At 42.5% G+C, this 25,199-nt stretch overlaps 1 protein-coding gene across 1 annotated transcript in view; it reads right to left on the bottom strand.

Annotated features, from left to right (window-relative positions):
• USP10 (ubiquitin specific peptidase 10) overlaps nucleotides 1-25,199 on the bottom strand; it is a 46,581-nt gene that overhangs the window by 20,599 nt on the left and 783 nt on the right. Inside the window, exons 2-4 of the mRNA XM_021408992.1 lie at nucleotides 9,626-9,694; nucleotides 6,662-6,707; nucleotides 1,451-2,476 (exon numbers count right to left, since the gene is read on the bottom strand). Of these exons, the coding sequence (XP_021264667.1) occupies nucleotides 1,451-2,476; nucleotides 6,662-6,707; nucleotides 9,626-9,694 (1,141 nt within the window). The remainder of the gene's footprint in view (nucleotides 1-1,450; nucleotides 2,477-6,661; nucleotides 6,708-9,625; nucleotides 9,695-25,199) is intronic.

Genomic DNA, 25,199 nt, shown 5'->3' with positions numbered 1-25,199 from the left:
AGGATTGATACTCCTATTATTCCTCTTCAACAGTGAAGGTACAAAAGAAAACTGCATAGGAATATTGCTCTTTTCATATACTAGAGACAAAAGAAAAGGCGCTGCTCCCACCTGGTGGCAAAAAACTGTACAGAAACAGCCAGTGTCTATGAAGCTAGCAAAGCTGCAGCAACCCACACGAGCCTGCATCTGTGGTAAGCAGATCTATTACTATGGTTGCCATAAAATCGTTTTTAAGATTCATCACCATCTGACAGCTCAAGTTTTTAGAAGTATAACGTTACTCTGCATGCACAGGTTCTCAGGAACCATCATCTGTACGGACACATACTTTGATACAGCCAACTGTGTTTGTGAAATCCAAGTGAAAAAGACACAGAACTAGCCTTCCTCTCAATAGGCAGTTGTTAAGCAGTGAAACCATTACTGAGTGAGCAAATGGATGAGAGGCAGGTACACACTGCAGGCTGTCCTGAACAGAGATCTCCACACCAGCTTCCAGTCACAGCAGAACGATGTTTGTCTTGATGCTGTCACACAGGAGCTGCTGCTGTGCTTGTAAATTAACTTCTGGCATAGATCAGCGGGATTCTGCACGAGCTTTTTTTTTACACGTGGACTGTTTTCACAATTTTTAAATAATTATTTTTGTTCAGTGACACAAAATGCAACTAACAGGCTATTTTTCTTCATATTTTTGCAGTTTCAGTTGGAAAACAATCACATTCACATTCTAGTATTTCTCATTACAACCACAGACAATACCAAGAGTCAAAGCCTTCATATCACACATTCTTTCTGAATGCACCCTTTGCACAGTTTCTGATGATTACCCTTTTAACAGGCAACAAATAGCATTGTTTCTGAATAAAATGATATACTTTCAAATGGTTAAAGATAATTCTTCAGTATGTGCAAGACGGACCATTCCAACAGCACATCAGTGAATCTAAGGGCTGTTTCCTGAATTGGAATTTTTGAAGCAGAACCTGTTTAACCATCACACTTCCACTACTGTAACCAGTCAGGAATTTCAGCTCCTTTGGTATAAATACGTTAACGCTTTGCTGGAAGGTATTATACAGGATTCTATCTATACAGGATTCATATTGGATAATAAGACACACTGTTCTCAGAGCAAGCTTCTCTAACATGCTCTGCCTGTTACAATATCACATAGTTGAATGCAACTAGTCCATTTAAAAAAAAAAAAAAATCACAGACCACCTAAGCACATTGTTTGAAAAGCAGCAGTATTTTTACTGCATCCTGCAATATTTACTCAGGTAAACAGCTTATTTAAATTACACCTTCCATGGCTGCGTCCTAACAGTCGATCTAAGAACATTAGGAAAGGAACCTTCTCTATCAACACTGTACGCTCCTGTTTACAAGCAAAGTTAATAGTACTCTTCTAACTGTAACATCCGCTGGCGTGTAATAACTATACCTGCAATCTTTATGGCTACAGGATCCTCTGAAACTGGAACAGGCCCCTCTTTGACTTCAACCTGTTTTTCAGGGACCAGAGTAGATGTGGCAGGAGGGGTATATTTAGTCTCAACATAGACCACAGATGTGGAAGCAGAGGGCTTGGAATTGTGAAAAAGACTAGCCCACGATTTCGCAGGCTGATTAACAGGGACTGATCCTGCAACCGTGGCTGTTGCCTCAGTAGTAGGTGAAGCTTCCTCAGGCTTAGCTTGGTCTGAGTCAGTGCTTTCCACAGTGTGCAATTCTACCCCATTGGCAGCTGTGTCCTCACCAGAGGATTCAAGTGTTTGTCCATTAGTAACGCCAAGACTTTCAGTAGTATCAGTACCAGCATAAGGCTGTACAACAGCTGTCCTTAAAGGGCTATCTCTGCCAGTCTCTGAGGGGATGCAAAACTGTTCAGAATTAGTAACCCTGCATACCTCAGGCTGCCCTGCAGTCCTGGTATTGTCTAGTGCGCTAGAAACAGAATCATCAGAAACAGCTTCGTGAACGAAGTCCACAGAATTGTCCGGGCTGTTGCAAGTCCTTGGTGTGGCCAGAGAGGGGATGTCTCCTGTCAGTTCCGTGTCCTCCGTGCTGATACTGTTAAGTCCTGGGGAATTTGTGTGGCCGTTTACAAGAGCTTCCGTGGGAGCGACGCCGTCGCTGACGTCTTCCAAATAACTGTAGTATCCAGGGGGTCTTTTTTTCTTCTTTTTACGCTCCCTCTGTCCAAGGCCTCCAGACAAGCCGTCATTTTCAGCATGAGAGCCACTATCCAGAGTGACGGTTGGGTCAGAGAACTGGCAGTCAATTGAGTTGTAGTTTGTTTCGCCGTGACTGTCATCAGGGGTTTTCTGAGCAGGTGCACAACTGAGAATGAATTCTGGAGCCTGAGGATTCAGAGTGCTTGAAATACTGTAGTCGGTGTTATTTAGCACAGAAGACTCTGTCTCAATAACTTCATTAACACCAAATTCAATTCGCTGATACTCCTCCCCTGGACAAAAGAAAGCAAACGTGAGTTACTCAATGACATCTATCAAAAACTACAAAAATCCAGAAAAAAGCCATTTTCCTGCAGCTCACAAGTGACACTCCCTCAAACAACAATCACTCTTACTCTTCAGATCAAGCCTAAAGAACATCTCTAAAACATCTTTTTCCTGAAATCCATGGACCTTCTCTTCAACTGAGTTTGTGATTTTCAAAACTGCTGCAGTGTTCCTGCAAGGAGCACCCGCTAAACTGGCCCACTAAGAGCAACTACAGCCCAATGACTTCAGCAATATTCTGAATTTAATTACTGAGTGAGCGCATACAGAATATGGTGCAATATTTAACCCCACACTTCTTCCAAAGCCAGCTTTTCCCACGGGAAACTAGAAAGCTCAAGCCTTTAAAAATAATTTCACACTTTTCCCCGGCACATAAAAGAGTTAATCATAATCACTACTGACTGAAAAAATATTTTTATTTTTAATTGTATGGAAACAATGCAACTGCAGCTTTTTGAACTCTCGGTGAATCAATAATTTACCAAATTTTATGACAGCAAAATTTACGACGATGACAGCGTGATGTATTTCTTGCCTTGAAATCAGTCTCATGTAACAGATGAACCTCAGTGGAAGTCAACGTTCAACTCATACGTACAACCAGCGGGCTTGTGGGTTATATTTTATAAATTCATCCTGAAACCTGACATCTTCTTTAAAGAAATGAGATGAAATACTCTCATAGTACGCTGCAGTATCACTATATATTATCAGTCACGAAGGATTGCAATTTCATGGAACTTAGTTTTATAATGCATGTGCTCCAACTACTGACTACCTCGGTCATAACCACGTCCATAAAGAGAGAAAATTAATGACATTTCTGCATCTCAGAAGTGTTAAAGGTAAGCCCACATTGTAGTGCTTGCTGGTCATTTAGTTTTGCAGGTCTTCCCATGATACAGATGTCCCGGTTTCAAGGACATTCATTCTTACATCTTATGTTCCCTCAAAAGAAGGGAAGCTAAAAAGCACATTTCAAACTTCTAAGGCTATTATCTGTGAACTGCACAACACTATTTCCAAGAGAATACACTGATACACCAACAGTTTTTAAAGATTTTCTGCAACTTATATATCCAGTGTCAACAGATGCATGGTCTCACGTATATCACAGATGCTCATCAGAATTAAGAGGGGTTATTTTTCGTTTTAAACAATAAAAGAGCAAGTGACTGTTCCAGAAGAAAAAACTTATTCGCACTCCTACAGAAATAACCCTGTGCAAGGGCAGAGTCTGGAGAATATTTTCATGCATAGCTGTCAACAAAACTGTTCCAAAACTTCAAGTGCCATCTAGAGAAGCCAGCTGGGAAAAATATTAACTGAAAAAAAATAATTGTGAAATATGCAGATTTATAATATCAAATGAAGTGTAACACACAATGTGTGCTGAGGTCTGATACATGCAATAACAAAATACTACATATTAATGAACAAAAATCAACGAAGTAATCATGTATTTTACATGGTCTTATCTCACACAATTTCCAAATATAACTTCATGCCAATAAAAAAAATTGTAAATACAGATGTTAATTGCTTTTCTCTCAATGCTTTGTTTCATTAACCAAATGACAAGTAAACACATCTGATGTCTCAGTCTTGCTGCCAGTTAGACTGAAGGAAGGTTGAAAAAGGGAAAGACTCCCTGTACTAATCTGTCTTCTCCAAATGGTGCTAACAAGAGCCTGAACTTCAGACTTGCTTAGCCCTCCCCACACACCTGGGTGAGCACATTTTCCAACATCGTGCCTAATTCTAATTTTAATTCTGCAATCACTCTCTGTCACCACGCAGAAGAGAGGGCTTAAGTCTCCTTAAAATCGGCAGCCCAGGTGCAAAGATGCTGCTGTTATCCACCTAGGATGGAAGGGCTGGGAGATCTCAGGTGTCACCTCACTCTGCTTAGCAGCAGCACAAACTGGATCAATCAGGGCTACGCACAGGCTGCCTCACCAGGACACACCGCTCACAACCAGTCACTGCTTTGTCTGCTTGCAAATGCAATGGGTTATAGGGGACACGGGACACAAATCCACAAGGCAACTATTGTCTATTAGTTCTTCTGCTTCTGCAGTAACTTGTTAGTTCCCACACAAACCAAGAGCTAGTTCTCTACCACTGCTAACATGTAGTACTCTGTCAATCACAATGAGAAGGAATGACTGGGCACATTTCAAACTCCTACCAATTCCAAACAATCTGGGCCTTCTGTTTCTTCTTCAAAATCTCAGTTTAAAAAAAAAAAAAACCAACAATAACTGCTTAGACACAAAGAGAAGGGTTTCCTTTTGCGAGTTAAGTCTACTGCAGCCAAAAGCAAGAGGGGTCTCAGGTGTGCCCTCCTCACCAGCTCCTCCAGCAAAGCTTCCAGCACCTGCACTGCCCAGAGCTAACCTGGCAAAAAATAGTCCAAGAGAGTATTTTCTTCTGTTCTGGTGGACTAATCAGCTTACTGTGGACTAGACAATCACAAGAGCCAAGTCAGGGCAAGAGGAGGGCAGAAAACAAAACACTGCTTATAACTGCAGCAGACGGTTAATTTAGCTAAAGGCGCAACATGAACTTTGTCGGATAAAATCTAGCCAAGAGATATTCCAGCATTTAATACAAATTAGGAGATTGCAAGCAGGGAGTTGAACTTCACACCTTGCAGCAGGAATTAAATCATAAGCATTAGTATCTACTCCAGTCAGTGTATGGGCTGCCTGGCAGAAGCTCATTTGCCACGAGATCGTGTGAAGCTCCTCTGAAAAACGAGAGGTAATTTTTTTTTCCTATTTGTTTTGACTTTCCACTTGGCTTCTGGGCAATTTTGTTTCAATCTAGCTCACAGTACAATTGGTGAATGCACTGAAACAGAGCATCTGTCACCAACAACATGACAGCATATTGAAACAAGTAGCAACAAATGCTCCCAGGACAAAGTCTATGTACAATAACCAAAGCTGTGAATACTTAGAACTAATTAGTCTGAATATTAGAGCTTCAGCTGTGATTTGATTATTCCTAGTAAGTATTAACAAGTCTTCTCATTATGTAATAAAATTAAATACTGAGATCAGTAGAAAAAATTAGGCTACAGGGTGACAACGTGGTCAGTACGTGTCGCCTCGTTATAATTACAAATACTCTGCATAAGCACAGCATTCCATTTTAGTTTCCACAGCTTCTTATGCAGCCACCACAGCGATAATACGCATGCACAGTACAGTGCAAGCCTGTTAAAAGACACTTCTCAGGCAAAACCTAATTTGCTGTCATTACCTAATCTCAGGGTTGGGAGGGATTCTCTCAGGATCTAGGAATGATCTGAAAAACATTTGTACAAACCAACTTTCTGTACGGCTTGTTAACATCAAAATCTACGTCTTAAAGAACACAAATCCATAGTTAGACAAAGCAACTTATGACTGGGCACTCCTGTGTCACCAGTAACAGTCTGTACCACCATACAGCCCTTTTAATGAACTTCTCAACCTCCTGCTTAAAATTACTTGGGGTCCTAAAACTAGTCTTGCACTACATAAAGCTGCCTGATTTTCTATAGTGCTGCACACCTGCTTTCAAGCAGGGCCTGATGTCCCTTTTATAACTGACTATCTTATTTACTTTTAAAGGCAAGGCCAAAGTTGCTAAGCATAACAAGTTGGTGTTCTTAAACACGTGCATCTGGTTCTCCATTAAGTACTTCTAAGAAATGTCCAGTTAAACATTTAGATTAACCTCAAGAAGATCTGGATGTCATTTGTATCATTCTCACATACATCAGGGTAAATCTCAGCTTCCTTTCTCTACCCTAAGATTCACAAAAAAAAAAAAAACTCCACTAGCTTCTCCAGTACAAGTTCACCAGCAAGCTCCAGCCCCTCATGGTTTTACAGTTACATTCTACACTATTTGAGCAGGATGATGAGAAGCAAGTCCACATTAATTAGCTGATGTCTAACACAACATTTTCAAATAGTCCCACGCAATATATGGGCTTAAGAAAGCAACCTGATGATACGCCTGCTGAGTTCTAAAGAACAAATTTAAAGAGAGCTTGTAGCAGTTTTAGGGAAAGTTTCAAAACTAAGTTTTCAGAAGCAGGTGTTGAATTCTCACCACGAGGAAACACTTACCTGTAGACTTAATGCTGCATGAAACTGTTTCATTGTAAGGGGGAAGCTGTATAAAGAAAAGAAATGAAATAAATTCTTATTAACAACAATTTCATTTGAAACATCTCAATACTTTAAGAATAACCCCATTGTTAAGGTCTAATTTTCTGAGTGCGTCTTGAACTGATGGTTCTATATTTATCAAATCCTGTACTGGAGCTTCGAGTGTCCTTGCAGATTACCACCATTACTGAAAGATAAAGATTATCTTGGTTACACATCATAGGCTCATCAACTTCTAAACCACTTCACCTCACAGCATCAAGATCTTCCATCATCAACTCACTCGCTATGGTTTTAAAAACAAGAAACATATCTTCTTTTCAAATAAAAGCTGAAGCAAAGATAGACCACATTACCTGGGAAAGGATAAAACAGAGCTTTGTACAGAAGACATTCACAACTAAACCTTTTGACTCTCAACCTGATACAGCTACTAGCTGAAACACTTCAAGGGCAACACTATCTATTGTTAAAGTAATTGCATGTAACAAAAACAAGTATTTCTGATGATCATTCTAAGCATAATATAATCCCAGTGCATAGAAACCATCTGGACTGTAAACCACTCTTGTATAAAACACTGGCATCATTTTATGGACTCAAAGACTGATAGAACCTTTTCTATTGTGTAAGCAGAGGTGGGCAATTTCTAATCCCTCCATGGCCTCCCCCCAGCAGCTGAATGCCTTCTCTTGTGACTGCCATAAACTGGCTGCCCCTGCTACGTAGCAGCCCTGCAGCTGCCTGGAGAGCAGCTGAACTCTTTCTCCAGTGGGACACATCGGGCAGTCCAATGGTGCTGTAATACCGATATAACAGTGTAACAAGTCTCAGAGACATCCAGTGAAGCCTTCACTTCTGTAGAAGTGCAAATATTCACATATTGCATATTTAAGGCACTGTGGACAGCAGTGTGTCAGAGGTAGCTAAAAATACTTCTATAACTGCATTATTAGCAAGCACGTATATTGTAAAATCCATCTGTGAACAATAAAACATCTTAATAAATTGAACTTCCACATCAAAAATCAAAATCAATAGGTGGAGAAGAGGCTCCAAGCTGTCAAGAACCTATTATCTAAATGAACACTGAATAGATTATATGTATTTTTACAGTTAAGACAAAAGAAGTTCATACTTTAAATTTACACTCAAAAGTTCGCAACAAAACTCATATCTCATTCCATTTTCCAATTCCAATGGCTTACTAAAATAGAAAGTGAAAAAAAAAAAGATGAAAAATACAACAGCCTACCTACTGGTCACTATATATATGGTTAATCACCAGCATGTGTACAGTAGATTTGAGTTTACTTGTTTCATGTAACTGGGTCATCTGAATAATGTCAGTCAACTGATATCTGATAGAACATATGTTCAAAAAGTCATTTAGGAGGAGACATTCTAGACAACTTTTAGTTTTAATTAGTCTCTTGCCTCAGACAATGGGTAAGTAAGGGACTTCAGAAGGACACCAGCACCAACAGGTGCTGGGACTCCCAGGGCTGGCACTGTCCTCAAACAGAATGTATGTCAATCACCACTTCAGTTTCATAATTTAGCTCTTCTTTTCCATCAGCCAGATAATTAAAACAATGAACTGAACCAGATCAAGGACAAATGTAAGGAACACTGTTCATCAGGTTTCGATTTTGACAGCTAACCAGCAAGTGGTACTCTTGAGACAGGTATTTGAAGCAGTCTTGCTTCATTTTCCATTGAAAGTTCGTGCTTCCTCAGCATACTCAGTGAGAATAGCTTTACAGAAGCCAAGATCCGACATTTTCATGTTAGGATAACTGCTACAGGACACAAACATCTCGCTGCTGTTACTGTATTTAATGGTGGGGAAATACTAATAAAAGCAGAAGAAACATTTACCTGAAGATCTATTCTACACTGTTTCCCATCTCCCAGAGAAGACACAGAACTACTTGCCTAAAGGCAAGTAGAAGTTATCCTTCAATTTCTGACCCACTGCCCATTGCCTTTAAGCACTTTTATTGTTGCTACAGGTGTACTACACCTAGGAAAATATATACTTGGAAAATTAAGTTACAGGAAACTAAGTGACATTAACAATGCTCGTCAGATGTGTAAAATGTGACATAAGAATGTGCTCAGCTCCAACTGAAGTGTCTGTGTCCTCTGTGTTCAGGAGGGAGGATGGCTTGGAGGAAAAATGTGGAAAGTGAGCTAAGGGGAAAATTATTTTTCAAGACTGAAAATTAGGACAACAGCATATTACAGTGTTCTTCATCGTAGAGGAAAGTGGTTTCTTCACTCTCTTACCAAAAAAATACAGAGAATAAGAAACTGCAACAGCATCTGTGGTATGCTCCAAACTCAAACACACTTTAGACAGCCTCTTCCATTCTGTGATCCTCACTTCAACTGTAATTAACGCATTACTGATCACAGATCACATTCTCATTTCTCAGACCTCATGCACAGCCCTTCCTTTTTTTAGAGTAGGTTCGATCATTAGCAGCATTTCACTTGAAAATAAGAAAAGAAAGAACAGACAAGAAAGAGCTTCAAAAGGCTCAGAATTTAGAAGTTCACCTTACTCAAAACTAAGAACACTGCCGAGAAAGTTCTCTACATCCACCTCTTAGAAAAAGAAAAAGGCAATCAAACAGAGGTAATAGGGATGAATAACTCATTTTCAACATCTCATCACTACAATGTCAGCTACTGCAGCTCTGAAAGACAGGAAGAAGGCAGAATAATCCATTTCTTATTTCTAAAACGTGACTTGACATCCACATTCATAAAAAGATGACTCCTGTTGAATATCTCCAGTTTGTACATTTGCCAGCTAAGAGAATGATAAAAAATAACGGTATTGTTATATTTCAAATATATGCCAAGAGGAGCAACTTAAAAAGGTTGATTAAAAAAAAAAAAAGTAGATCTTACCTCAACAGAGCATCGTGGAGTCACAAAGAACTGATTAAACTCATCAGGGCTGAACTCCCCAAAAATATACTACAAATAAAAGAGGAAAAAAAAAGATTTTTGTTAAAGAAGGACTTACATCCCACGCAATTCATAAATTCAGAGTAAATTGTCTTTTTTTTTTTTTTTTAAAACATGTTGGCAGAGCGGCTCGTGTGCTGAAAGCCAAAAACTTACCTCCTTGCACCCCAGCCCTCACTCTCCCTCAATTTTTAGCAAACCACTTCAGCTGCCAAAACTCTACACAGTGCTTTCTCCTTCAGACGAGAGGGGTATCCACAGCACGAACTCCAGAGCAACCCATGACCAGTTCTAAACCAGCAAACGTAGAGCGAGACACAGGAGTTGTGTCAGCTCATCCAAGCCCCAAACACAATCAGTTTTACCTTTTAGAACAGCACAGATACCTACACTTTACTTCCCCGAGCAATGCCAACGCACACGAACACTGAGCAGGTCCAGCCTCACAGGGAACTAACATGCCTTACGCTGCCATTACAGTTCATTACATTTCAGTTCATTAAAATGTTAATTATTAAGATATGAAAAATTAAACAATTACTGAGAAGTTTAGATGAAAAAGCCATGTTGAGATGAGACGGGATTGTGCTTCCTTGCGCATTTAGTATGGTCATTCCCCATACACACTTGATACAAACTGAGTATTTTCACAGAATAATGAAGGGATATTATGTAAATTACTAAGATGCCATTTCTATAGAAGCACTAGGCACTGTATTTTTGAATAATGCAGTGTCACAACTTAAAGGCTATAGAAAGCAGAGCAGTTAGGAAAACCCATGTATACTACTGTTGGTATTACATAGACCAAAGTACATATGGCAATGTGAAAATCCCCCCAAACTACAAAATTATACCAGCAAAAAGCTAAACTTCATTACCCCGAGGGCTTCACAGATTTAAGACAAAAATTAAGCTTTCTTCCAAGCAAATTAAAGTTCAGCACCTCGCTGCGTTTTTCAGGAACTGATAAATCTACATCCTGCATTGCACAAGGGCAGCAGCCTGCAGAGCGTGCCAAACACCTGGCAATCAATGATGTCAATGGCAACTCATGAGGTAGAGCAGGAATAATGCTTGGAGGAGAGGCCGGCCTTCCACCAACACCAGATTTGGGAATAAAGCTCTGTCAAGACGCCGCAGAGTTGTGAAAATTTCCTATTGTAATGTTGCCCCTAGACTTACATTTAAAGATACATAATCCCCAAGAGGCTTAATTCAGAGTTAAATCTGATCCACCTCCCAACCATCCTGCAGCCTACGTACAAGCTTTCTGCTCCAGCTCCCAAGAAGCAATCCTCTCTCTTTTCAGCAGTACGTATACCTTGCATTGCATTCCTCCTGCTGCTCCCCAGTTTATCTGCCTTTAAAGAATATCCATCAACTTTGCATTAAGAGCATTCAAGGATCCTTTAAATAACTCAAAAGCCTGGTGAGCTCCGTTCCTGCTGCAGATTAGCAGTGTGAAAATACTCTCAAACGATGACTTTCAGCTATCTTCCACTTGTAGCTAATATTAGAAAAGCAGATGGAACACGACAGTCCCTCCTGCAGGGGGCTGAAGAGGAGGAGACTTTGTGGAACTCTTTGGAGAAACAAATCCACCCCTACCACCTTCCCACTTCCCCAGCAGTGTTTCCAGACCTCTGCCTGGAATGGAAAAACAAAGCAGTAAACCTGGGAAGTGCTGATGGAGCTGTTCCATTTTGCAATTCACAACTGCAACCAAATTGGACCATGTGCCAGACACGTACGATACGTTATTAAACACATCAACATAAACATTTTAATTAATGCAAGCAATCACATAGGAACAAAGCAAAATGTCTTCTGTACACCACATGATCAGAAGTTGATGGGTTTTCCATCCATTTTAATGTTTTTAACAATGAAACCAAGATAGCACGAGGCAAGATGGCACACAACATGCATTACATTGCTCCCTTCACATGCTGCCACCACCAACAGCTATCACTCAAGTGACAAAAATCAAAGCAAAATTAAACCCACTCTGTGCAGTTCTAACACGAGACCTTCTTCCACTTGAAGCTGCCAATGGCACAGGCACTCCAATCTTTAAGTAAAATGTATGTTATCAGCTCTTCAGATTTATTTGCTTTATTTCCACCTAACAAAATGGTGTAATTATGAGTTCGGGACCCTTGCCTGTGCCTCCTTCTTCAAGAAATTAAAACTGGGACACATTAGAACGTTATATAAATACTCTGCAGATGTAGTTTCTTTTAAAAACGTCAATCACTTTTCCAATGCATTTTTTTTCTTTAATACAAGCTGCGAGCACTGGATGAGCCCGCTGAAGCTGGTACAGCCGACTTTCAACTGCATTTCCAAAACTTGCTAGCAAGCCTGGTATCACCAGCTTTACTGCTCAGCCTGACACACTGCAAGGGACAGAACTCCCCTGTGTCAAGTACATACCTCCCCAAGTTCTTCTGTCAAACCCCTCTTTTAGAGCAATACCTCCAGGATTCCTTAACTGCCATTCGAAACACCAATAAAATTGACAATAACACTGAAATGCCTTTTTAAATTCATCCCTCTAATTTGATTACAACGGCACGAGACGTGTCTGCATTCCAGCGGATTTTAAGCCATTTTGAACAAAGAGTGCCATCAATGACATCATCTTTAAATCCTTGATACTAACCGCATCTGTTTGTACCATAAATTACAGAACGACAATTAACCAAATCCTCACAAGAAAATTTGTTTTTCGTCGCACAGCAATGAAAGCAGAAGCACTTTTCCAGCTCTGTAAGCGATTAGCATAACCAATCAAGCAACGTCTTAACTAAGCAAACAATAGCAGCAGCAGCACAACTCATTCCAAGGAGGGCAAACAAATTCTTGGAGGACCCCAAAGGATTACAGTGCCTGACCTGCAAGCTCTCTGCATGTCAACTGTTGGGTTTTTTTTTTTTGCTGTGTTCTGCTTTAAGCATTTCCAAAACATCACTCCCTGCCTGGAATGCAATCTCTGCTGCTGTTCCAGTGCAGCCACACGAACCCTCTCCAGAGGAGCACAAGGAGGAGGAATACACATCACACAGCGCTTGTCCTAGAAAAGCGGGTAGAAATAGCACTGCTCATGCATCATCGTCTTGGCATCACCTGTGCAACGAGAAAGCTAGGAAAATGAAGTGTCAACTCTTGCTTTCAAGCAGCATTAAAGTGGCTTTCATCTGATAACCAACAGCTTCAGATCTCCCAGTCAAATTAGTTTCAATTGCGAACGCTCCCCCACTTCAACTGCTTCTCCACAAGAGAGTTAAAAACGCAGCTTTTACTTGCTGGTGGCAAGAAATAGTTCAACTCTATCTAAGCACAAGGCGTAACAAGTAAAAACTAGTCCACATATGCATAAACTATTTCATTACTTCACTTTTACCGTAAGCTATACAGTCTTGCTCACGGAGATGAATGCTTTGTGGAAGTTCTCAGGATAAGCTGGAGTAGAGGAAGGAAGTGACCCCTGCAGACAGAGGTGGCAGCAGAAAGCTGCATGTATAAGTGCACCTGGGTGTTATCAGTAGAGAAAATGCTCTCATACCAGCCATCCCAGCAGCACATGAAGTGCTTCTCTCACACCCTTTCCTTCACCCACACACTTGGTCAAGTTTGTCTTGAAAAGGGAACGTCAACCTTCCTCCAGCTCTCCCTCCTTTTGAGGCTGAAATCCATTTAGTCTTAGTACGTGGCCCATCGCTTGTTTGATACGAGGCCTTCTGATCTTTCAAACCCAATGAAACATATTGCTAAGGTGCTTAAAGAAAAAACACAAGACAGGCAAGCTCCCATATCCAGGAGCTAAGACCAGCCACTGGCCATCTTCACAGCTGTATCACGGCCAAAACAGCAGTATTTTAGGCCAATAAGTTTCTGGAAAGAAAAATGATATGCTGATATATCCTCTAGAAAGACTGCAGAAAAAAGAAAATCAATACTTAAGATTAAATTGTCCGTTTTTATAAATAAGAACTACAGAAATAAAGTTGAATTTTATGGCAGAGGGGTTACACATAAATGCTTTCAACAGTTGAAAACCCAATGCATTGTGAGCAAACTTAGTACAGCTTTGAGACCTTTATCACTAGCCTGGAGCTTGGAACTAGAACACAGACAAATGTACGCAGTGCCCGGAGAAAGATCTGAGCTAGGTAAATGTAGGTCAACAGAGAGCATGAGTCAGTGCAACTCTGCCTTTCTACCATTTAAGCAATCATAGGCTTAACAAAATAAATAAATAAGAATGCCAACACCGCATGACTGCGCTTTCCCTTTTTTTCCAGTTAGGATTTCTTGGATGTTATTACAGAACTCCTACAGCTGAAGAAAGTTTGGCATCTTCCACACATCTCAGAGGTCCATTATTACAGAAATGACAGTTTTCAGAAGCCTGTTTTCAGATCCCTGGAGAAACAGAATCACTGACTAGTATGAACACAAGCTGACCAATTTATCAGGTTGTGGATGCCCCGTCCCTGGAGGTATTCAAGGCCAGGCTGGATGTGGCTCCGGGCAGCTTGGTCTAATGGTTGGCAACCTTGCACTCAGCAGGGGGGTTGAAACTAGATGATCATTATGGTCTTTTTTCAACCCAGGCCATTCTGTGATGATCACAAAGATTATATTTCAACTGTCCACCAAAGCAGAGCGAGTTGGGCTCTTCCATTACTACTAGCTTTCATCAACGATGTAACATTTTAAGTAAGACCAATGCCCTGGTTGGTAATCATAACAATATCTGCCAAAACTCTAGCTGATTTCTTATACCCAAACTCACTCTGTTCATGTACTCCCTTCTTTTTATTACCAAAAATAAGGCACTTACTGGAGTTCTTCCATTTCAAACAAACAGCAGCTGCCGCAAAGAGGAACCAGCTCGAAGAAGCTGGCTATAGTTAGGGAGGGAAAAAAAGGTGGAGTAGAATAAAAATCATCCCATCACCTCACACAGACATCATTTACTTTATGAGAGCAGCATACCCTCCACACCCATGGGAAGACTCATTATCTTCCATCCTCCAAAGCAGGGCTGTCTCAGCGAAGCCACCTCCATATTTCTCATACAGAGCATTTCCCTCTAGAGATTCTTCTGCAAAAAAGAGGCTCCAAAACCATAGCCACTACTTGACCTTTTAAGTAATGCTAGAATAAAGAGGGAAGATTTTGTTTTTAATGACAGCAATGCACTTTTATCATTCACTCAGCAATCATTTGGTGACAGAAGGGCTTCAGCTACACTTGACAGGGCTTTTAATATCTTGAAAACACCAGCTTCAAGCTGGTTGCTTGCAATTAGCAGACATTAAATCCAATGCTCTGCTTGCACTGAGCTTGTTATTGCATGAGTGTGCAACTTCTGAACTTTTCCAATAATGAAAACAAACAAAAAAATTAATTGACCTGACTTATTATAGCACGATAAGCATTGCGGAGAGTGAAGTTGGAACATGAAGTTGTTCTAGAACACAGCCAGCCTAACAATTATTTTGTTACATGTGAGACAGTCAAAACAACCTCTTACTAACTTTATCTAATACTTCCCAGCAGAAATACCTCAGTGTTAGCCCTTACTCTTCTCCGCCAGCCTGTAATCATTAGGGCTGCAACCTTTGTGCAAGATACCTACAGCAGAACGAAGCCCTAAGAACACAGTAAAATTGGTTTTACATCTGGAGAACGCTGTTTTGGCCACATTAAATAGCAAATTGTCTTGGAACAGCTCACACAAGTCCACCTGAATTCCAGACGTACGACAGAAATCGGTGTCTCCCTGAAGTTGACAAAAGCTTGGTTTAGCAGGTAATTTTGCAACTGAGATTTTGGAAGGATCGTTTCCAACCAGCTTCTTTCCACTTGTGGCAGAACAGCACATGTGCTCTCCCTCCTACCAGCCTAACTTCGTGGCACATTCCTAGCCAGGCAAGGCAGGATGCCCGTGGCTACCAGAACAAAGGCAGGCTTCCCTGCAAGGGCTGCCAGCCAGCCAGCGTTGGAGGTGCTTGACAGCACCCAGGCAGCAAAATGTTTTTCTTCTTCTGGGCTTTTTGTACCTGCACTTATCTCAGAGGCAACTCCTTCAAACTCGCAATTAAAAAAATAACAAAGGTCATTGAAGGATTTCAAAAGGAGGCAGAGATACGGGGAGAAATTCTCCAAGAAAGCCCCGAGTTTTAAGAAATTAAACATGTTTGAATATAAGCACATTTTAATGTGGTTTAAGGAGATTAAAACTGGCTTGATGAGGCCAAGGAGGAGGAAACAAATGTTAAATGGATCACGGGATCAAAAGTTATCGGTGGGGAAAGCGCAGAAGAAAAATGGAAAGAGCTCATCTGTGTCTGTCAGACCATTCTTCTCTCCAAAAGCTGAATTATCACCCAAAATTCTGGGACTGCACAAGTGCATGATTGTCAGAAGTGTTTGTAATGCAACCGCAACAGCCTGTGCCTCAGCTCATGCTCCCTTCTCTTGTGAATTGCTCCATGAGCTTCAACAGCAGATGTCCTTTTCAATGCAGTTAAAGGTGCCAACCTTGCAGACACTGCCTATGGGACTTCAGTGGCACACCATTATTTAAGGTAAGGAAATAACACCAAAATGTGACACTTGTAAAATCAAGTACTCAAATGCAAAGCTGCATGATAATGAAGACAGCTTGCATCTTGAGTCCTATTCATTTGCGTGCATTCAATACAGTCTTTGCTCTTTTCTACTGCTCACGTCTTCTCAATGGAATAATACCTCACAGGATCGATACAGACCCATCCCAGGGGACGATGTTACACCAGGCACTGCTCTTCCAATTTGTCAGGCAAGCTAAAAAACGCAGTGGGAAATAAAGAAACGTGGGAAAAGAATGGATGGCTTCTTCATAACTGTAGTGGTGGAAAACTACAGTTTATCCTTAGCAGCAGCAGAGCTGAACAAGTCACCCACACAACACTTCTCACAAGCAATTACTCAAGGTAGGATTTAAGGCGGCTGAGATTAGGGGAGGTAAAAATTAGCTGTCTGGACTCCAACCTGACAAGGAACACAGATTAGCAGCTCAGAAGGCAACTGAGCCCACCCAGCAGGGCTGCCAGGCCTCCTCTGAAGGCCCAACTCAGCCTACATCACGGGAGTTCTGAGCTCTCACAGCTGTAGTTGGGTGAGTCTTCACCTGGGAAGCTGAACATTAACCTACACATCTATCAAAACCACACCAGCCACCAAAAATAAGACAATAAGACAATGCAGAAGCTAACGATACTCTGAGTCTGTACAGGGGTAACCACGCAGCAAGGCACCATGCATTTAACAGCGGCAGTAAGAGCAGACACCGCCTGACCATCAAAACCAAGCACCATCTGCTGCACCGCATTCTCCGTGGGCACAGCTTTTGCTCTCCTCTTCCTCCTGCCACAATCCCAATCCAACCCTTTCTCCTGCGCCAGCCCTGGCGCACACCGAACAGATCAGCGAGATTATTCTACTCAGCCAGAGAAAGCTATCCAGGCTGCTGCTTTGTGCTGGGGGTGGGGATCGGAGGTGAGGAGCCTGTACAAAGCAAAAGATGCAAGAGGTTGGGAGCAAGGAGAGAGACTTTGCCCTCTGCAGCTGCGAACTGCCAAGAACAGGTTATAACCTCACAGAGAAACAGCTGAAAATGAAACAGCAACCTGGAGAAAAAACACAAAGACGACACAAGGGGCTCACTACAATAAAACATGTCTAACCACATTGAAAACATTACCTCTCCAATATTTTTAAGCTCTCCAACTGTTGAAGTTGGACAGTAATTAAGCAGAGGTTCTTACTCTGTTGTCCTCTGCAGGAGCTCAGGTCCCCTCCATCAGCTCATCAGATGACAAACGTGCTGCTGGCAGACAGAAACCGAAGACACTAGCTATTGTTTTGATTCTCAGTACACACGCAGCCATCCATCTCCTCTCCCATCCTGACATGTGAGAGGTAGCAGGCAGAAACTTGAGAGAACGCAGCACTGCCCATGGCAGCGATTTGCTATTTTGCAGGGGTACTGAAGTTAAAAAGAAAATTGGGACACCATGAGTGTGCCACCTCCTCCAGGGACTGTTTAAGTGCTTAACTACTTGCAATGCAATTTTACATACAAGACAGTTGTTAAAATGAATTTACAGATGAATACGATGCTGCAACTAAATCATAGATCGTAACGATGTGAAACAGCCTTATTTTTAAATGGCAGCCTTAAAAACTGGATGCGGTTATGGCAGCAGCTTCACTGTGCAATAATAACACTGTTGATCTTAAAACCACTTTTAGGTAGCTCGTTTCAGAAGAACAACACCGACAGTGATGTTGCATCGTGTCTTCCCTTACACGCGGTCTCCTGGCTGCGCTCAGCTTCCCCTTTGCACAAATGAGCGAGCAGAACATGCAGACCCAGCACCCCCATGGCCCCGCTCAGGCCCTCACCTCCACGGCCTCGGCACTTCCATCCTCTCCCCAGCACTGCCAAGGAGGTGAAGCATTTCTGGGAGCCCTCCAGTCAGCCCAGCAGCACGCTGGAACCCAACCTGAGCACTTCAACCTGCGCATCGTGCATTTATTGCACTTTCTGCTTCCCAACACCACCAATTTAGGCAGCTTTGGAAAGAATGCGCTACCGTGAGCATACACTGACTTCTTCGGTCCCAAATGCTGTAAAAAAGAATGCTTGGAAACCATAAAAGCATTCAGTAAATCCAATCAGGCACTCGTGCTATTGTCTGAATGGGTTGTTTTGTAAATACAGACAGAAAATACAAACTAAGTTTCCAATTACTGGTCTGCCATTATCAAATATTGCAATTTGGCTTCTCAGTGAGTAGATCAGTGCGTTGGTTTCTTATACTCGAAGGCAGCCTTCAAAGATAATATAATAAGCTTTTGTGCACTAATCACAGGCATTTCTTAAGGGCCGTCATAAAGTGAATTTGAAGTACAAACAGCAATAAGAAAATTGGCATGCAAAAAGCAAACTGCTATAAAACACCTCAGCTCTCAGCTAAGCCTGAAGATTTTAAGCTACAGAACAGAAGGATTCAGACTAACTGAAGTCATGCTAGCATGAAAATCCTGTGTGCCCACACCGCAGGTAGCCCAGCATACAGCCACGAGCTGGGGAGCAAGGGGATCTCTCCAAGCCAGCACAGCTTCCAAGCACAGTGCCAGCAATTACCTGCAGCACCACAAAGCTAACTACAAACATCACGCACAACTGCCCTCATCATTCCAGGAGTCAGCGCTGATGAGAAGTCTGAGAGATCTCTATTTTAAGGATGCAATTACAGCACAGGAGAAAACCATTACGGCCTTTACATGACAGCCATTAGCACTAAGTGTAATACATACTCACTGCCCTCATTCTCCCCAGTTAAGACAGCACTGAAACGCCAGCATCTGCCCTTTGCAGCCCTTCAGACATGTAGCAACAAGAGCCACCACCAAGATCCAGTGTGATGCTGGGACATGGGTAAAACTCAAAAGCCTGAGAATGCAAACTTGTTGACATGGGCAAACCCAGCAGCTTTGTTTCTGCTCCGAAAGCTGACAATTCCTCTTTCACCCTTTTTAGGATTCTGCTGTGCCTACATTTTTTGTCAGCTGCAAATCTGGGATGGTAATTTTATGTATCTCACTACTAAAGCATATTAACAGTGTGAACAGTTTTGCAAACACTGTTGTCCCAGGTTTTCATAAGGAGCTTTCATTATCTGCAATTCACATAAATTTCACCTGTGAAGGGACCACAGCCTGAGATCCCAGCTTATAGCCAAGATGAATATTGAGAATTGCCTAAATAAGTTGTCTTTGACTTTTTTTCAATTTCGTAACAATTAACTACAGCGATCCATAGTCTTCCAAACAGTGGCAGCTTTGGTTTTGTATCCTGAAAGCAGTAAAGGAACAGCAAGTGAGGTTTTCCATGTTTTATGGACAGTTATAGCACCACTTCTTTCTTTAGTAACAACCAGCTATTATTAGGGACCATATGATTCAATGGGTAGACCAAGGCTGAATGGAACTCAAGAGAAATAGATTGTTCTTACAATTCAGCTGTTAACTTGTGCTGACCATGACTCTTTCTCCCTCTCTGCTCTATTTCCCCTCTCCTTTTATCACACCACGGTTCAAGAAACATTGAGTATGATTAATCTAATTGTCCATTGCTACCACTAAGCCATGCAGCCTTCTCCATTTGCCTCTTTACCCACCCTTATTCTTGCAGCAAGAAACAAAGAGATGGTCAGTACCTCGCCTCCACCTCCCCTTTATTCCTGCCAGCAGTTTCCTTACTCCCATTCTGTGAAGAGAGTTCGCACTGAATTCATTTCCCCCTTTAAAACTAACATGAACCTGACCAAGCACGTAGCAAGCGCTGCAGGAACTTCAGCAGAAAACCAGGTGAGAGAAGCCCACGTTTGGCAGCACACAGCACTGAGCGTTGCCTTTGCACAGAGGTCAGTGTGACTGAAGGGCTCACTCCTGCCATGTGACGGCGGGGATCCACTCTGCATCTCAGGGCTCTTTGCTGCTAATATCAGCTGGTTTTAAGCCAAGCTCAAACACGTGTGTTTTTGCAACAGTCTAAAGAGCAAACTACACAGAGGTTCCCACTGAGATCACTATGTGCATATGGCAAAGCTGCTAAGCACCCACCACACTGCTAACATTACCTTGACACTGTAAGATCACTACAGGGAACACGTTGCTACACTACCTACAGAGGAATCCCACTCCAACAAGACAAAACATTTTCATGACAAAAGCCTTTGCTTCTTCGCGTGAAGGATATACGATCTCTGTGTTTTAAATTGCACTTGTAAATCCGCCAGCCTGCAAATTTGGTGGGGAGAAGCGAGGCAGGAAGCCTGTGAATCACTACAGCAGGCTCGGAACGTATGAAAAAAAAAAACACGCCTGCTGCACTGAGGGAATGCAGCACTGCTATTTCTGCTGCTATGCTCAGTTCAGATCGAACCAAGAGGAAAAAAGATGTCTTCCACACGCAGAATTCTTTGAAGAAAACCTACTTTCTTATGTGTGTTTTTTTTTTTTTTTAAATGCATCTTTTCACACGGCCTGGAAAGGGATGTCCTTCTATCCAGTTCCTTATAGATGGGACATTTTTCTCTTCCAGCTCAAAGCCGAACCCCAGTCATTGTATCAAACTGTCACCAAACCCTTAAGCCATCTTCCACTTTGAGCTAACGTTACATGCAATGGAAGCTGATCCCCATGCCTTCCTTTCCGAGCCTAATTCCAAGACAAACAACAGATAATGCTTCTTTAAAGCTTCCATACATGAATTCAAACACAACACTGTAACCAGCCAAATTCCCCGCAGCGCTTCTGTACATTTTTAGTTTATACCGTGCTAACTTTTGTGACCATCGTGTAAACCTAGGAGTGCTTTTCTTCATTTTGTGTTAACCTTTGTTATGCCTTTCCACAAGGTGTACGCTTTCAGTGAGCCTCACACAATCACTTTGTCAGCGCTACCGTGATTTAAGCTACTTCCTGCCCACAGCTGGAGGTGAAAAACCTGACCTCGTGACGTGTGCTGAGGATTAATAGATCTCACTCTGTCAAACAAGGAGAAAAAGTGGTTAAATGTATTTAAAATATCGAGAACGTCTGCAATTAAATGCGGCGTTAGGGAGTCAAACGCAAAATGAAAAGGACAAACGTGCTTCAAAGTTTTACTCTGCGAGGGCCTTAATGAATATATCACCGTGCGCGCTAATCTAGCAAAATCCTTTAAAGTGTTTGAAAAATAATCCATTATTGGGAATAATGCTTCAAATAAGCGGTATTAAACCTATAAGTTACAATTCATAAAGGGTACAAATCCAGTTTTAAATCATCTTCTTCATTCTAGAGTGTTTGTGCCTATATGCATGTACACACGTACACTTTTTTCACCACGAAGCGTAACCCCTTGCTCCGTAATCCCGAGCCGTATGTTTAATGATCACACATAAAACACCTCCATCGAAAACCGCAGTTCCAGCACGTTTAATTCTTTGGAAACGAACATCTACATTGCTGAAATGGCATTAGAGTGACAAATGACTATAATCCAGTGGCCCAAGGCCAGCAAGTTCTATTACAACAGCTTTGCCCGTTTTGTACTACACAGCATGTTGCACGTATATCACCGAGCAGGAATCACACAGCTTAGTTTACCTATAAGCAAAACCCCACTTAACTTCACAGCTATTTTAACAGCTCTACAAATGGAGAAAGCAGTGTGTCTACGCAACTGCCAAAAAAAAAAATTATTTATTAATAAGTAAATAGTAGGTTCCATTCTAAAATGGCTCACAATCAGTGCTATATTCTGAAGCTCACAGAATGTATAGGAGTGATTCACAAAAAGCGGGGATTTCTTTCTATTATTTGCATGCCGCCACACGCTTCCAAATTTAAGCTCTATGTCAGGTTTCCCAGACTTCCTTTTTTAAGCCAGCCAGCCCACATTCACACGCCGTACTGCGGGGATTCACCGTTCACATTTCAGAGAGACAAATGATTCCTCCTGGCTATCTAACTCAGCTCTGCCTGCAGCCCGTGCTCCGGAGAGCGCGGAAGCCCAGGATGGCTCCATCAGCAACAGCTCTGGCAACAAGAGCATCCCAACCAGTCCTGCGTCATGGAAGAGGAACTCCTAAACCAGGAAAAAGGGGAGCCACCAATCCAGCTTCTGCATCATCACCCCTTTAGGACACCAAAACTCAGCTGAGCATAACAGCAGCAGCAGCACCATGCCCTTCTTGCAACCCTCTGCCCAGAGCCATGCCGTGCTCCGAGTGCCCCCACCCAAGCCACAGCTTTCCATCCATTTTAAGAACACAACCGGCAGGATCCACGCCGCCCTCTCTTCCAACACATCTTTCTGCCTGCAAGGACACACGTGGTGCCAGACACATCTGTACAGATGCAAGCAAGGACAGCACAAGGAACTCCTCCAGCTGTATAACAACCCCTTTTTTTTTTTTTTTTTTTTGGAGATGTTGATTTCCCAATCAACACCACCCACAAACCCCAGCCATACACCGCACAGAACACATGCCTTCAGACTTCTTCACCCCTCCGGAGCGAGCTCCATCCTCGGGCACCGCACAGCCCCGCACGCACAGCTCGCCGCATTCAGGAGCCGGGTTGCACACAGCGTCCCAGGTTCCAGTTATTCTGGTTGCCAGGCCTGGGTGAGCATGAGCAGCTCACAAGCTCGTTCGGCTCCTTCTGAACACAAGCCCTACTGGTTTTTACTGGTGCTGGTTCTGGGGGTAACACGGGGCATTTAAAATGGCACCGAGTTAATGTGACACCACCCGAACGGCGACAGAGCAAAACAAGCATAAATGATTCATTCTGCTCCCGTATCCTTTCTTCTGCTTACCCTGTTTTCACAAGATTTGCAAATGAAGTGTTTGCATTAACGCACTCTATCAAAACGATAGGAGAGTGGCTAAAACAACTCTTCGCGCTGTCCCTACAGAGCATTCCTTTTCCAAACAGAGAAACATGTCAGTTTTTCTCTTAAATGCCCTCGATGGTTTCCACTACGCTCAGCGTTAATTGGCTCACCCTCTGCAGCGCCATGCAGAACCCGTACTGATACAACTGGTTTGCGTCTCACTTGCCTCCAGAATTTTGAATACACTCCGAAGACGCCCAGAAAACCGAGAGCAACGCTGAAATATCTCATTAAACGATGATGAAATAATGGCACGGAATACAGAAGCACAAGCGAGCGGCATTATCTGAACCGCGTTACCCCACGCCGATGCGCCCGCAGACTGGCTGCCCGTCCACATTTAATCCCTCCTTTGAAAATATGCTACACGCTCCTGTTCCATGAATCATCTGTTAGGACGTGCAAAGCGACCGGCGGAGCGCTCCTGCACACTGTCACACGAACCCATCCATTGGCAGAAATCCTACAATGCATTTTAACTCTTTAGAGAGACTTTCTCACTCACGTGACGAAGCAAACGTCTCAAGCACGGGACGCTCCAATTAGTCACATGGGAAAACCTCGGCCCAGAACGCTGCATTGTGACGCCAACATAGCAACTAACCAACGTTACTTGGTCTCCTCCTTAGAATATACTACTTGTGCAAAACAATTTCATTTTTGCTACTGGTCTTGGATATTACCATCCTAAAATAAAAGGGAAATATGTGAAATTGCTAAACTTATCCTCAGGTTCTCCACCCCGGAGTCCAGAACATTACTACCTTCCTTCAGCAGTACAGCAGCGTGCTGCTCTGCTATAGATATTCATTTGAACCAATCTTGCACCGCTTAAATAAGCTGTTTAAATCAGAGGGGAAAAAAGAAGAATAATAATCAGAGGCTCTGCGCAATGACACGAAACATTAACTGTACGATAACTGACAGATTCACTTCCTGAATTATTTATAAATTTAAACAGCAATCCTCACAAGACCAAAATATCTGCTTTACCTAAAAAGTGCTCTGATTTAAAATAGACTGCACACAGCGAGTTGCTACCGAAGATGAACACGCCGTCCATCTAATTTAATTGTGGCTTTGCAGGGCTTCACCATAAACCAAATCATCGGCTCAACTCTTTTCTTCCATTTCAAGGTATAGCAACTTAATTAAGTACAGACGCAAAAATTTCCTTTATTCTTCTAAATCGAGCAAAAACTGCAACAGAAGCGTCAGTCTTATCGAAGCGATACAGGCACTGCTGCCTGTACTGAAGGGAGCAGAAGGCAGTGAGCAAATGAGCCTCTGCTCTGGACACTCTATCTTTCTGATATATGCTGCATTCTAATTATCATTAATTAGGGCAGTCGATGTACGGAACTGCGCTTCCTCCAGATTAAAAGAAAAGTTAAAGGACACGAAATGTTGCAATCGCAGGTCACTGCATCCCATTTTAAACAAACTCCAGAAACACCGCTGCCCTGGGAGCACCCACCCAACAGAACCAAGTCCTGCTCCTCTTCTCGAGCACAAATAAAGGAGGCTGGACAAGAAATACCAGGGCACTTCTCACCAATTACATGCTTTTCTTTTGAGGAAAAAATCACAGCCAGTGCCACTAACGCACAACTCCATTGCGTGTGCACTGCGGTCACCCCGTGTTACAATACAGAACACGGGATGGTGCATCAGTTTGCTCCAAACGCTCCAAATTTTACAAAAGAATCCCCCAGCAGACAGCACGTGGTTTATCAGCGGAATTATTTTTAACGCGAAGTTCCCCCAACTTCACCCTTCGCTAAAACCAAGCTCGCAGCGAGCTCTGCGTTAAGCAGAGACGAGCAGGCGAGACGCTGCCTCTCGTTTTGGGAAGAAAAAGAAAAAAAAAGGAGGGGAAAAAAAAAAAAAAAAAGGAAAACAAACGCGTTACAAAGGCGATAGCGAGCGCACCCGTTCCCTGCGCGCCGTGCTGGCGGCACACCCCGCGCCCGGCCGCACGCGGAGCCCGCAGCGCAA

The sequence above is a fragment of the Numida meleagris genome, chromosome 10, assembly GCF_002078875.1.
Source record: "Numida meleagris isolate 19003 breed g44 Domestic line chromosome 10, NumMel1.0, whole genome shotgun sequence".
Classification (NCBI taxonomy): Eukaryota; Metazoa; Chordata; class Aves; order Galliformes; family Numididae; genus Numida; species Numida meleagris.
This window is presented reverse-complemented; position numbering and strand designations above follow the sequence as displayed.